This window comes from Odontesthes bonariensis, chromosome 20 (assembly GCF_027942865.1).
Source record: "Odontesthes bonariensis isolate fOdoBon6 chromosome 20, fOdoBon6.hap1, whole genome shotgun sequence".
In the NCBI taxonomy this organism is placed as follows: Eukaryota; Metazoa; Chordata; class Actinopteri; order Atheriniformes; family Atherinopsidae; genus Odontesthes; species Odontesthes bonariensis.
Window position 1 is genome coordinate 10,697,171 of NC_134525.1, and position 15,777 is coordinate 10,712,947.

A 15,777-nucleotide genomic window follows, 5' to 3' on the forward strand; every position below is an offset into this window, starting at 1 on the left:
CCACACTGAGAGTAATGGTGGAAACAATGGTGTGATGCTTGATTTTTTTCCAAAAGACTGAAGGTGTTGATGCCTTTAAAGAATATTTGCTGCTCCCAATGGCTGGACAAAGCTGAGAATTCTGTTGTTGTAAAAGCTGCAGTTTTTTCCAGCAGCACTGATCCGGAGCGCAGTGATTTATAGAAAAAGTAGGAATGTAGACTGAGGTATGTTTTCCTTCCTCACTGTGTGAAAAATCAAGCATTGAGCAGTAAAAAATCTAATCTTAGTCACCAAAAATCAGAAAAGATGAGCTTCTAGGAACAAGTAAAAGAACTAAACTCAGCTGTATCACAAAATAATAAAAGAACAGGGCAGTATAAATGATGGGTGTCAAAATGTGACCAAGTCAAGTTTATTTGTAGCACATTTCATGTACAGAACAATTCAAAGTGCTTTACATGAAATAAAAGCATTGCAGCAGGGAGTGTAAGAAGCATTAAAAATGCATAAAAGAATATAAAGAGAAACAAATAAAATCATTTAAATGAATTTAAAAACAAGCAACAGTCCAGATAAGTTCAAAGATACCGTGCAGATTTCATGCATAGACACATGAGAACAGAAATGTTTTTAACCTGGATTTAAAAATGTCTACATTTGGTGAAAGTTTAATCTCCACTGGCAGTTTGTTCCACTTGTTTGCAGCATAACAGCTAAATGCTGCTTCTCCATGTTTAGTCTGGACTCTGGACTGGACCAGCTGACCTGAGTCCTTGGATCTAAGAGCTCTGCTGGCTTTATATTCTCTGAACAGATCACAGATGCATTTTTGGGCCTAAACCGTTCTGGGATTTGTAAACCATCAGCAGGCTTTTAAAATCTATTCTGTGACTGACTGGAAGCCAGTGTAAAGATTTTAAAGCTGCTGTGATGTGTTCAGATCTCTTAGTCCGGGTTAAAACTCCAGCAGCAGCGTTCTGGATGAGCTGCAGATGTTTAATGCTCTTTTTGGGAAGTCCAGTTAAAAGAGCGTTACAGTTATGGAGTCTACTGGAGATGAATGCATGGATGAGTTTCTCCTGGTCTTTTTGGGAGAGGAAACTTGGTAGAATTGAGGTGGTAAAAAGCTGCCTTGGTGACAGCTTTGATGTGGCTGCTGAAAGTCAGATCTGAGTCTATCAACACTCCGAGGTTACCAACTTGGTCAGTGATTGTAAGATCCCGAGTCTCAAGATATTTACCAACGCTGACCCTCTTCTCTTTGCTACCAAACAGACTCCCAGCACTGCTGATGACCTGTATCAGTGACACCCAAATAGAACCCAAACTATGGTTATTTACATGAGCGTAAAAGCTTACTTTGAGGGTCCGCAAAAACAGTTAAAAATGCTTTGATTATAAAAAATAAAAAATTTAATACAGTGCATTTAACTTTTATCATATTCTGTCAGAAACCTTTTTCTCAGTTTCTTTAAAGCTCACCTCAGAAGCAGCCCACCTCTGATTGGCCTGTAACGGTCACACTGGGTGGCAGCTGCATTTCAGGCCCTTTGGTGTAGCTTTACATGTCTTATTCATCAACAAAAAGATAGATTACTGAAGTAAAAGAGGAGACTGAGAAGCATACCGTATTCTCTACGATGTTCTCTTTTTTTACTCTCATCACTACCTTAAATGAAAAGTCTCTTACACCCAAAAACAAAAGCTAATTGCATGTTTCTGCTACTGAATTAGTACATGATAAACTATGTATTGCATCGTTTTTATTTAATTAATTATGTGTCTTTTGATACAAAACTCCTGTTGTCAGACACACTTAAAAAATTGAGTATTAATAATCTTAGTATTTACATCGTTCACATTTAAACATGTCTCTGTGTGGCCCTGGGATGGACTGGGATGGGCCCCTGCCCCCGTGACCCTAAAAATTGGATTAAGTGGGTATAGAAGATGGATGGATGGACATTTAAACATTTAAACACACTTTGTTGTATTGTAATGACAGAATTAGAGATATACTCACATATTTACACATAAAGCGTTGATTTCAAGTCAAATAAAAGTTTAATTAATTATTAATTATTTTGAGGTAACTCTTCATTTTATGGCTCACATGTTTGAATACTATTTCCCAGGAATTAGTTAACATTTAACTGCAAATGTGTAAGAATGTTCTACGAAAGGAAAAATGTAATTTTGGGGTAGAAAGTGTTACAAATATCCTACAAACCCCTGGAGTGTTGGATGTAAGTCGATATGTCAAAGGAAGGAATAAACAGCTGACCATCTGCTCGTTGAACACAATCAGAACTCCCACGTTTGCCTTTCTTGTCCCTGTAATCAACATAAGATTATATATATTTGTAAAAAGGAGACTTCTCAGCTGTTTCTTTTACGAAATGATGCCAGATGAGTTCGGTAAACACTATTTCAGTGATTTATCAAAAGTTTAAAAGGGTCTATAATCCAGAAACTTGGCAGTTTCTTCCACACGCTGCATTGAAATGTTGGGCTTCCGATGTTTGTGTTTGTCATTACAGGTGTGTAAATGTGTTTCCTCCTCCTCCATCAACTCTGCTTCTCTGTTGTCCCTAAAAAAATAAAAAAAAAACTGAGCCTCTCCTCCTCCTCTTCTCTCTCCCCTCATCATCACCGTCAATCTGTGCCTGTCACTCCGAGCCGGACAGTGACTAACGACGCTCCCGGTCAGTCAAACACTTATCACCACACAGGTAACACACAGGCCTGGAAATGACTGACATGAAATGGAAACGTCTCTCATTCTGTGGGCCCGGGAGCTGAAGTGAAATATTAGCTGTGGGAAAGATGGCGGCTGATAAGAGGCTCCCTGTTTGGGCTGGAATTGTGGAGGTCCAAGTTTCTATTACATTTCTTTTTACAACTGAAGGCCGCTTTGGAGCTCCTGCTTGCTTGGATTAAAGCTGCCTTTTCACTGTTTTATTCGCAACATATTTCAAATGTAACAATGACCCTTAAGTCCAGGATGAGCTATTTTTGACCGGTTTTTGGGAGTAAATGGTGCTCAGAGCCAGTGGGTCACTTGTGATACATAAGCCATCATCCCTGTGGCTTTTTGTTGTCCACAATAACCAGGCTGTAGGCCAACTGAAACCAGACTACAGCCTGCTCAGTGTCAGCGGGTCACATATGCGCACTGTGTCTCTCCTATTACTCATAGACTCCAATATGTCCTCCCTCTATCCCTCTTTTTTCTTTCTCTCACACATCATCATGCATGTACTGTACACATGCACACATACACACACACACACACACACACACACACACACACACACACACTCACAATTCCCCCTGTGCAGACAGAAGATAGATGGGATGTTCCCAAACCACAGGTGCTGCTCTACTTGTGAGTCTTTTGCATTCTTCACAACTCAGTTCAGATCTGCTCAGGTTTTACTTTTCGCTGTTTTCCCCACTGGTGATCACCACCATACCTCAGGACTGCATAATGAGGAACAGGGAACATTAGTAAAAAAGCAATCAATCATGTGAATGTAATTATTTTTGAAAGAACAAGACAAAACTCATGCACTGCACACGCAACCGTCCTCAGCCTGACTGCTCTAAAGCGCCACTAGATGGGGTTAGTTTCATTTCCAACTTTAGTTGGACAAGCCGGCAACTCTTCTGTAGAAACGGCACCATCTTGTGGCTGAAATGATGAGCAGCCTCTAATAAGATGGGTGAAAGCTAATCTGATAGATACTGTTATCAATCACCGTTTTCAACGATTGCTGTCCTTGTTTTAACACATGCTACTGCAGTTACCCATAAACTGGAAAAGGCCAAATAATAGCTACTGTGATTTTTCTAAAGTATGTTTAACTAAATCATCCACAGGCAACAGAAATGTGGTGTTTATTCAATGAACATGAACAGAGCTGTGGATATACAGTACTGCCAAAAAAGTCTTGAGTTACCCATAATTTTTCTTTATATTGACGGGAAAACTGGAAATAAGTGCAGGACAAAGTGCAAAATGCCATATGTAAGGCACAAACCCCAGCCTGAACCCTCTCAGACGAGCTTTCTGTCCTTTCTTTAAGGAGTCTTCAGGAATAGTTCTCCAGGCTTCTTGAAGGACATCCCAAAGCTCTTCTTTGGATGTGGGCTGCCTTTTGTTCCGTTCTCTGCCAACATGACCCCACACTGCTTCAGTAATGTTGAAGTCCGGGCTCTGGGGAGGATTCATCCCTCCATCAGACCTGCTGCCACTGATTTTCAGTCCACTTCTTGTGTCATTTGGCACAGCTCAGCCTTTTCTCCCTGTTTCCCTTCCTTAAGAATGGCTTCTAGGGCCAGATGCATCGCTCAGGTCTTATGTTAGGTGTTTTCTGGATTACTTTTAGGTCTGTTCATCTGCTGTAGATATATATACTGTATACACTATATTGCCAAAAGTAATCACTCACCCAACTTTCTGCTGAGTCAGTTGCTACAGACCTCCAACCTTCATGTTGCCTTCAGATTAGCTCAAGAACAGAGAGCTTCATGGAACGGGTTTCCATGGCAGCTGCATCCAAGCCACACATCACCAAGTACAATGCAAAGGGTCGGATGCAGTGGTGTAAAGCACGCCTGGATTCTACAGCAGTGGAGACGCGTTCTCTGGAGTGACCAATCACGCTTCTCCATCTGGCGATCTGATGGACGAGTCTGGGTTTGGCGGTTGCCAGGGGAACGGTGCTTGTCTGACTGCATTGTGCCAAAGTGTAAAGTTTGGTGGAGGGGGGATTATGGTGTGGGGTTGTTCTTTAGGAGCTGGGCTTGGCCCCTTAGTTCCAGTGAAAGGAACTCTGAATGCTTCAGCACACCAAGAGATTTTGGACCATTTCATGCTCCCAACTCTGTGGAAACAGTTTGGGGATGGACCCTTCCTGTTCCAACATGACTGCACACCAGTGCACAAAGCAAGCTCCATAAAGACATGGATGAGCCAATTTGGTGTGGAAGAACCTGACTGGCCTGCACAGTCCTGACCTCAACCCAATAGAACACCTTTGGGATGACAAAAGGCCTTCTCCTCCAACATCAGTGTCTGATGCGCTTCTGGAAGATTGGTGAAAAACTCCCATAAACACTCCTAAAGCTTGTGGAAAGCTTGCCCAGAAGAGTTGAAGTTGTTATAGCTGCAAACGGGTGGGCCGACGTCATATTAAACCCTCTAGATTAAGAATGGGATGTCACTTAAATTCATGTGTGTAAAGGCAGATGAGAGAATACTTTTGGCTGTATCCGTTTTTTATACTAGAATGATTCACAGGTCCGTGTTGAGTGGCTTAACATCAAACAAATAAACAAAAAAATCACATTACTCTGATAATGATTGGGTTCCAGGACTGAATAGCCTGGCGAACTATTGCTCAAGACCACTTTTAAAGCTTATAAGTAAGTTTGGTTGCTTAGAAGCAGAATATGAAGGAGGGGTGGATCAAGACTTTTGCACAGACCTGTACGTGAGATTAAAAATGCATGGGACCACTTTAAAAAGACTCCTTTTCTTTAAATGTTGCAAGATAAGCTAAAAATCAGCATGAGAATTGTGTCATTGTGTCATTTTTTTCCCTTCCTTGCCTGGTCTGCTTGTGGTAAAACTAATCAGTCCTGATCAAATCAGTTGTTAAACGCCCAGCGTGTTGCTTTCATTGTCGAAAGGAGAAGATTGAGTCAAATGTTGCATGATTTTCATTCACATGACAACATTTTTACCCAATACAGACCACATTAATCCAACTCTGTACCTTAACACTTCAGAAACAGAATATGTTTATGCAATGAGGCTTGACGCCTCATTTGTGTTAGTTCCCCTTATTTTAGAGAGGCATGAGACACACTTCACTGCATGTGATCAGTAAACAGTCTGTCAATCACTTGTGAGCTACAAGTGTACCTAAAGTTTAAGAATACATTAGCGTTGCATCGTTGCCATCACAGCAATGCTTGCAGCTTAAACAAGCTACTTTAAACTGCAGCAAAGCTGTCCGCCTGTTTAAAAAACAGGTAATAATGCCATCTGTCAAGAGCATGTTCAGCAGGAACATGCTGTTATTGACTCGACTGATGGTTTCCTGTCGTGTGAGGAAGAAGCAGCGCAAAGGAAAATAATAGAATGTGTCTGTGGTCTCACCTGAATTCACCAGGTAGGCAGCAGACTGAGGGCCAACCTCAGGGACCACAATAACACCTCAACTTTTGTTTGTTCCAGATAACATGTTCTTTTCTGTTTTGTTTGCCCTTGACACCTGTTTCTTCTCCTTTTCATCTTCTGAGGTGCCAATGGAAAGATAGGTTATGTATTTGGTTGAGACGAATTTTAAACTCCAAAACCAATTTTACAGGCAAACTGAAATTTCATTGTAACTCTTGAGAGTGTCTTTTTAGTATTTTGATGTGAAGTGGTGTCTGTTTCACACAAGGAGAACGAACCCCACTGGGTTTAAACCTAGCTTACGATTTGCTTTGATTACTGCTTTGCACACTCTTGGCATTCTCTCGGTGAGCTTCATGAGGTCGTCGGCTGAAATGGTTTTCCAGAGATGCTGAGCACTTGTCGGCCCTTTTGCCTTCACTCTGCTGTCCGTCTCATCCCAAACCATCTCGATTGGGTTTAGTTCGGATGACTGTGGAGGCCAGGTCATCTGGGTTATGCTGGTTCAGTGTGCCTTCAACTTTGAATAAATCCACAACAGTGTCATCAGCAAGGCAAGGCAAGTTTATCTGTACAGCACAATTCAACTACAGGGCGATTCAAAGTGCTTTACAGAGACATTAAAACAGTAGAAATAAAAAGCATGATTTAAATTTTAAACAAAAAAGAAAGAAATAAGAACAATAGATATCAAATCAGTAGTTAAAATGTGATTAAGTTTTGAAACTCAAGCTTCAGATTTGGAGCTTTATTCAAATGCAGCTGAAAATAGGTGTGTCTTCAGCCTGGACTTAAATACACTGAGTGTTTGAGCTGATCTGAGGCTTTCTGTGAGTTTGTTCCAGACATGTGGAGCATAGAAGCTGAACGCAGCTCCTCCATGTCTGGTTCTGACTCTGGGAACTGATAGAAGACCGGATCCAGATGAGCTGAGGGGTCTGGAAGGTTCATACTGGGTCAGGAGGTCACTGATGTATTCTGGTCCTGGACCATTCAGAGCTTTATAGACCAGCATCAGAACTTTAAAGTCTATCCTCTGATGGACTGATGGACAGCAAAGCACTCCCACACCATCACACCGCCTCCTCCATGCTTCACCATCCGTTCACCTGTTCTGCGCCGCACGAAGACACGACGGGGGGACCAAAGATCTCAAATTTGGACTCATCAGACCAAAGCACAGATTTCCACTGGTCTAATTCTTTGTGTTTCTTGGCCCAAACAAAAAACAAATCTCGTGCTTTTTTTTAGCTGCTATTTGACCATAAAGGCCTGATTCGCCTCTGAACAGTTGATGTAGACATGTGTCTGCCACCAGAACTCTGTGTGGCATTCATATGGGCTCTAACCTGAGGTGCTGTTAACTTGTGATTCCTGAGGCTGGTGACTCGGATGAACTTATCCTCAGCAGCAGAGGTGACTCTCTGTCTTCCTTTCCTGGGGCGGTCCTCATGTGAGCAAGTTTCGTCGTAGCACTTGATGGTTTTTGCGACTGCACTTGGGACACATTCAAAGTCGGTTAGACCTTCAGTTCTTAAAGTAATGATGGATTTAGCTGCTTGGTTCTTGCCATAATAGGACAGTTGTCAAATAGGGCTGTCAGCTGTGACTTCTGCTCAACACAACTGATGGTCCCGACCCCATTAATTCAGTTTTTCAATTCAATTCAGTTTATTTCTATAGCGCCTAATTACAACAAATGTCACCTCAAGGCACTTAAATAATATAGTCCAATTCAAGCCAATTGGACTTCAATTCATTGTAATCATAATTAATTTCAAAATAATTAAATTCATTCATACAGAGCCTATTCAAAAACAATTTCCTAGTTAAGGAAACCAACAGACTGCACTGAAAACTTTTTGTTTTTCAGTCCAATCTCCCGTCCTGAGCGTGCCTGAGGCGACTGTGGAGAGAAACGACTCCCTTTTAACAGGAAGAAACCTCCATCAGAACCAGAACCAGGAAGGGCGGCCATCCGCCTCGACCAGCTGGGGTTTGAGAGGACAGAAAAGAGGGGACAACAAGCACCTGTAACCCCATTCAAAGGATACCTGTTGGAACAGGGAAACACGAGTTAATGACCACAATAATGTCAAATGTACATGATGTCATATGAGAAATTAAACGGGGGAAAAAGAGAGTAAAGTGAAGCAGTCTGGGCCTATAGCAGCATAACTATGGGATGTTTCAGGTTCAAATGAGCCATCCCTAACTATAAGCTTTAACAGAAAGGAAAGTTTTAAGCCTGATCTTAGAGGTAGAGAGGGTGTCTGCTTCCTGAAGCCAAACTGGCAGCTGGTTCCACAGAGAGGGGCCTGATAACTGAAGGCTCTGCCTCCCATTCTACTTTCAGAAACTCTGGGAACCTCAAGTAAACCTGCAGTCTGAGAGCGAAGTGCTCTGTTGGGAAAATATCTTATAATGAGATCTTTAAGATATGATGGAGCTCGGTCATTAAGAGCTTTATATGTGAGGAGAAGAATCTTAAATTCCATTCTGAATTTAACAGGGAGCCAATGAAGAGAAGCTAAAACTGGAGAAATATGACCTCTGCTGTTACTTTCATCAGAACTAATTTCTTAAGAAGGCAAGAAATTCCACAAATGAACCCTAAGAAGGCCCACCTGTGAAGGGAAAACCGTTTCAGGTGACTATATCATGAAGCTCATCGAGAGAAGGCCGAGGGTTTCATGTCTCACACTTTCATGTTTACTACATAATTCCACATGTGTTCATTCATAGTTTTGATGCCTTCAGAGACAAAAAGAAGGGAGCACGAAGATTTAAAGCTAGGTTTAAACCTGGTGTGGTCTGTTCTCCTTGTGTTACCTCAGGTCACCAGCTCATCAAAGTCTTTTGTTACCTGGAAAACTGTCTAAAAGTTTCTCCTCTGATAGCTGTTGCATTGAATTTCAGGCTTTCCTTTTAAAGCAATGCATCCAAGCGTTAAGAGTGCAGCTTTTTAAAGTCAAAAACTGAACTCCTGTGCAGGTAAAGTTTCCGCTTCACATGAAAGGTTCCAGACCTGCGTGTCTGCTTGCTATCTGTCGGCGTTACAACCGTTAAAGAGGCTGCTGTGAGAAAAATCTTTCATGTCAGTTTCAATGGGCACCTGGAAGCATTCACTGTGAAACTGCCAAGTCACATCTAAACTCACTCTAGACAATTAGCAGTGTCGGCACAGAGGATGGCACAGACTGACAACAGGGGGATGTCTAGTCAGATCGAAAACGTTGCGGATTGAACTTGCCCACCACATAGAGTGCGTTAAACCAGTGAAAGCAGAGGAATACTTTCACAAATATAAACTGTTGAGCTCATCAGTCTGCGTTCATTGATAGTGTGTGAATGTGTTGTAGCATCCTGCTGAGGACAGAACACAGGTGGCACGAAATAAGGATTTAGAATTTTTATAAGTTTTATTCAGGCCACAGCAAACACATAAAAAAAATTACACGATAGAACAAATGTAAAGATACAAACCCATAAAAAAAAACAGTATTTACAATAATGTACAGTTTATACAGCGAATACAGGTCAACGAGTGTTCCCGTAACTGTCAGAGTATGAATGAAATGAGGCTATACTACTGAGAATTCTTTTTATTTTAGGGTCGTAAATGTTATGTAATGCATGAAGAACAAAATGAAAAAATAACTAGGCTCAGGTCTCAAGTGAAGGATTTTAGGAACAGTGGCGACTATATGGAAAGGGCAGGAGTAGTATCAGTATCTGACATGACAGAGGGACGTTTGGGAACTGTTTTACTGAGTCCCCCTTTGCCCAGACTGCCGGCGCATGTCTTCGCTATCCTTAGGAGGTCTTGTCTGAACCGAACTCCAATAAAAACGTACAGGAATGGGTTGAGGCAGGCGTGCATGAATGCCAGGCTCTTGGCAACCTGTCCTGCCACATCAAAAGCAATTACAGTTCTGCAGTCTGTGATAGTAGTATTAGCTGCCTGTGTGGCCTCAACAATCAACAAAGCATTGTAAGGAAGTTGGGAGGAGACAAATACAAACACCACAGCAAAGATGACACGCAGGGCCTTGTGCTTTTCAAAGCTCCTGGCCTGTAGAAGTTTGCAGATGATGACCGAGTAACAAAAGACCATAACCAGGAGAGGAAGGCAGAAGCCCATACAAATCTGCAGGGACAGCACCAGAATCTTCGTCCGGTTGAATGCATTGTCCCAGTAGACCAGAGTGCAGAAAGGCAGGTTCTTGTTTTCTTCTATCTTCACCTGAGCAAAGATGAACTCAGGCAGGGCAAGAAGCATCGAGACAAACCAGACGCAAACACAAGTAAGTTTGCTGTAGAACAGCGTCTTTTTCTTTAGGTTCTGAGCTTTGGTGACTTGTACAATTGCAATGTAACGGTCCACGCTAATGCAGGTGAGAAGGAGCATGCTGCTGAAGAAGTTGATCTTATAGACAGCAGACACTAATTTGCAGAAACTGATGCCAAAGTCCCAGCCCTTGATGGATTCAACAGCCCAGAAGGGCAGCATACAGAGGAAGAGGAGGTCAGCGATGGCCAGATTCAGCAGGTACACATCAGTCATTGTTTTGAGGCGGTTGCGCACAGTCTTGTAAATCCAAACCACCATCAGGTTACCCACAGATCCCAGGATGAAGATGATCCAGAAGAGAGGTGGTTCATACTGACCACGAAACTCCCTGACCGAGCTTCTGTCACACATGCCTGAATCATCAGTTGTTCCTAGATCATAGTTGTAATCGGATGTGTCCTGCAATCAAAAACAAATCATCTGATTATTTGAAAGCTGGTTCTGTTCTGCAAGCTGCTCTGGAGTCTTTAGAGTTGATCAGGCAAAGTAGAATGACACACGTGTCACTAAACACAATGGACAACTTCAGCTTCTTCAACTCTGGTGCATCAAGAAAAGTACAGGAAGTCATTCTTGCTTTGTTCATATTAACAGCCCCGTGCAAACTTTATAACTTCCCTATATGGATTAATAAAGAATTATTTAATTCTGAATTTCTGATAAGATATGAAAGAAGGTTGTGTGCACCAACCACAAAGTATTTTCATTTCCAGTCCCATGCTGGGTTTTTTTTTCGCTTCTTTTCTCGTTACTCAATTCATCAACTGCAGAAGGTTTCATAACACAGTTCTGGTGGGAATGTAGTGAGGTGACATCAAACACTGTCTGTGACGTGCAAGTTAACCGAAGTGTGCTGTCAGGTGCAGGTGTTGTGTCTGTGCAGGAGAAACCACACTACTGCAGAATTTCCTGCTGCTATCCAAGCCTGAGGGGGTTGAACGATCCTGAGGGGCTCCAGAGAGGGGCCCGATGCACAGCTCAGTACCCCACAAGTATAGATTTAGGTCAGAGATAAACAGCGGGGCTCAGGCATTCACACACAATGGAAAATTTGACACTGATACGGCTGTGGCTCTGAATGCAACATTTTAGTATTCGAGATGTCTGCTATAGATAAACATAAACTTACAAACATTCATTAGAGTTATTGAACATCAAGAAAACAAACACAGGACATGTCATATTTGATAAGGACCTTATATTTTATCCACACATCTGAAAAAAATGTTCCATCGTAAGTGTAACTGTATTTTTCTTTTAAAAAACATGCTGTAAAACAGTAGAAAAACAGCTCTAAAACACTGGAGGTTGCCTTCCCCTCTATGTGAAAATAAACAATGACAAAATCCCTTCTGTGCTGTGAGCCACCCTTTTTTTAATCTTCCAAGTATATTTACATAAATGGGTCATAGGTTTTTAGTGGTATCATCATTATGACTGAAAGTAATACTTACAGTTTGCATAGAGTAGGTGGTGCTGGATATTAGGGTAGTTACCTCATCCATGTTATCTAAAAAACAGAGGAGAGAAATAAAAGTCATCTGTGTGAGTATAAAAACTTAACAAGGAAAAACACTATAGATTTTAGCTGTAAACTAACTGTAGAAGTGCAACAAATGACTTACCCATTGTGAGGGAATGTAGAGAAAACCCTTGCTGTCACAGTGCTTTTCTCTCTCTGTCTGTTTAGTACAGCTGTTCCCTTTACTCGTCTTCACTTGCTTATATGGTTTCCCTTAACCACAGAGTCACATGTGACTGTATCTCCCCATCTCTGTCTCAGAGGCAGAGAAGAACAACTCACAGGAATTGCAGAAGTGTATTTTTTTATTTAGGTTTAAACTATGTAACCCATGCATCATCTTGACACTTCTTTCAAAGGAAGAAGTGACTTTTAAGATGATACTCACTAAACCATGGCCATCATGCAGGGACTAAAAGGGGTTTAATCATGCCGTTGCCAGGTTTTGACACACTTTGTACACATAGGGGTAGTTTTAAACACCACAGGTGATTGAGCCATGAAACTGAAAACCATGAGGTGTGATTGCAGCCTCAAAATAGAAATGATCTTACTACTGTACAAAGCCCCCACTCTTTCAGAGTAGTTACACATTTTAAAAAGCTAAAAAAAAAAAGTGACAGATCTAGGCTATGTATTTGTGATTTCACTTTTAAGCAGGACATGATGTAACATGCATTTGAGATATCTTTTTAAGACGCACCCTTTTTCTTGAGTAGAATAATGGGAAACCTGACTAAATGTACCTACATAAATCAGTACTTTGACAATTTCCTGCAGAGTGTTTGATGAAAACACCTGATATCAAGCTAGCAAGCCAAGCTAGCTGTTTCACCCTTTGTCATGTATTCATGCTAAGCTAAGCTAACAACCTGGGTCAGAGTAATAGTTATCAGTTTCTCCTCTAATACATCTTTTCCACAAAAACAGAGCTAGTTTGAGTTTGCACACCTAAGATTGAACTGTTCAGAGTACTGCAACCAAAAGGATGCTAATTCCTGAATGTGTAATAAGTTATTATTTCACATAGAACGTTTCCCTCTATTATTGTTAGCTTTGATGCTAGCTGTAATGTTATATCCTCATTTGTAAGTCACTTTGGATGAAAGCGTCTGCTAAATGCATAAACAAACATAAACATCCTGGTGTTATTGCTAATAACTACGCCCACTAGTGCAAAATCTTACAACCAAATTGTAATATTACTACACTTCATGGGCTCCAGAATCATGACACACTTGCCTTTAAACAAGCAACGTCACATGTAACGTTTTCCTTTGCAAATTATAACACGTCTTTGTTTTGCATTATGCTTTAGTGAGACTGTCACAAAAGGGATATTATACAATTATAACATGTTCTAAAACACAGTTAGAGGTTCTGCCAACCTAATATTGTCCAAGTAGCTACTTTTCACTTCAACTTTGCTGTCATGATGTTATGATTGGTAAAGGTTGGCCACGTACAAATATATGATTAGAATTATGAAAGGGGGCCGAGAGAGTGGGGGAGACATGCAGCAAAGGGCCTTGAACCCAGGCCGGCTGCATCAGGGGACTACAGCCTCTTTACATGGGGTGCCCACTCAACCAGTTGAGCTGTACGTTGCCCCAAAATGATGATTTAAACAAAAACACACACTATTTGGCTAAATTAGAAAGAAACACATCGTTACAGATTGGCATCAAGTTTCCTGAACAAATGTACCTTTTATAGGTTTTCTTGGGTGACTGGGCTGAACCCCAAATCTTGGTAAATTGCTGGAATCCAGAAATGAAGGTATTTTCCTGTATCAGTTTCTGCTATGCTAAAAGGGGGAATCTTGTGACAAGTACTGAAAAAACAGGGAAGTTGGTAGTTTGAACAACATTAATACGTCAATGTATATAAATGAAATAAAGTAGAAAATCCCCGTCATTTCAAGCCTTTTCTTCTGAAGCCCAAACAAAAATGAAAATGAGCAAACTCATTGTGTGGACTGAAGAGGGATAAAAACATGTCATCATGTCATAAGCAAAGAGATTAATTCTGGTTATGAGGACAGCAGCAGTATGGCTTAGGATAATTACCGGTGAACAATATTTAAAACTTATTTACAGCTTCTGCTTCCTTATGATCTGATACTCAATGAGTGGTGGTGGTGGTGGGGCTTCTTTAGGGGCTTCTATAAGCCTGAGCGGGTTTGTGTTCTCACAGTTTCACTTTCCGGCCTCGCAAAAAACTTTCACAGCCTCAGCCTGTCTTTGCTTTATACAAGAGGATGAACGCGTGGGCCAGCAGCCCTTCAGATTTCTGCCAATTGCTGGTTGCGTTTCTCGGTTTTGATCAGAGTGACACAGGGAAACGTCTGTGTCATGATCAGATTACTGTTTACCTTGTGGGAACGGGGTTGAGAGGTTTAACTGCTAAAGTGCTGCTACTTGACCGCAGTGTTCTGGTCTATGTGCATGTAAAAAAGACCATGTTCTCACCCCAAGTCGTGGAGATTGGAAGACAGATTGGTCCTTCGTCAGAATTAACAAGAGGGACGGGCATAGCTTTCCATTTATTGGTGCAGCTTCATTCCAGCCCTGACCTGTGATCATGTGACTTGAGTGGTGACCAAAAGAATGACACTGAGGATGCAAGCAGCTGAAATGTGCTCAACCTTACAAATAGGGTGAGGATCTTGGACATCTGGAGAGAGCTTGAAGTAGAGCTGCGACTCCTCTGCATCGAAAGGGGTCAGCTGAGGCGGTTTGGGCATGTTCTAACCAATGCTGATTGCACATCTTGGATGTTATCACGCTGAGGTACAGGGAAATGTTTTATCCTGTGGGAGATGGTGGCTCAGAGCCTATCCCAGCTGATAATGAGAGAGACTTAAAGCCAAAGTAGTCTCTGGAAAGTGTAATAGAGCAAACCAAGCATTCATTCTGAAAACGTTGGGGTTCTGAAATGCAGTACATGACGTTTCAGTCAATCTGCAGCTCTCACAAGGGTTTTGAAAACACACACAATTCTCTGAATGCTGAGCTTGGGAGATCTTCAGGGCTCAAATGAGTCTTGTTGATGACAAAGACTTGCAAGGCAATAGATTAATCATCAGTATGCGATGATAAATAAAGTGTGACCTCAGCAGTTACCATCCAACCGGATGAACTACGTCAGAATAAAAGGGGAAAACAAAATAAAGCAGAACTATTATATACAGCATTTGTATCTTCAGAATCAAGCAGCGAACAAATTATAGGTGGGGTGATGCTGTGTTTTCTAAAACATGATAAAAACAGGACCCAGGTCATGAAGCACTCATTCTCAGAAGTGACTAAGGGCTGTTTACAAAGTATTAGTCCTGATGTGACATCTTTTAGGGCTTTCCGACGCGGACACACCAAGATCAAACTACATTTCTGCTTCAGATAGAGCTATGGAGAAAAAGAGACACTTTAGAGGTACTTTATTTTAGGAGAAGGAAGCCACCAAAGAAACAGTATAGTTTTTAGAATAATCTCAACGAAAAGGCAATGTGCATCACAGCGTCGGAACAGTGGCTCTACAGTCGCAGAGAAGTCTGTCATCAGTTCATTTAGAGAGAATTTTCTCAAACTTCATTGATGGATTGCCATGAATTTGGTGAATGTATTCACGGTCCCCTGAGAATGAACTGAGATCAGTTTATTGATCCCTTAACTTTTCATTTTGCACCTAGCGGTGTGTGATTTCTGAGCTGGACAGCTAAAAGTGTAA

General features: G+C 41.5%; 1 protein-coding gene across 1 annotated transcript; it reads right to left on the bottom strand.

Moving 5' to 3' along the window:
• Positions 1–9,586: 9,586 nt before the first annotated feature.
• On the bottom strand, positions 9,587–12,229 carry LOC142369760 (C-C chemokine receptor type 9-like). Its single transcript, XM_075452127.1, has 3 exons — positions 12,152–12,229; positions 11,981–12,036; positions 9,587–10,925 (listed from the first exon to the last, which is right to left on the bottom strand). Exons 1-3 carry the CDS (start codon positions 12,153–12,155, stop codon positions 9,876–9,878), a joined length of 1,110 nt encoding a protein of 369 aa, XP_075308242.1. The 5' UTR covers positions 12,156–12,229; the 3' UTR covers positions 9,587–9,875.
• Between the last annotated feature and the right edge of the window lie 3,548 nt (positions 12,230–15,777).

Coding starts and splice junctions, on each gene's coding strand:
- LOC142369760 (XM_075452127.1), bottom strand. Junction 10,926..11,980: donor CCACCTACTCTATGCAAACT/GTAAGTATTACT, acceptor TTTTGATTGCAG/GACACATCCGATTACAACTA.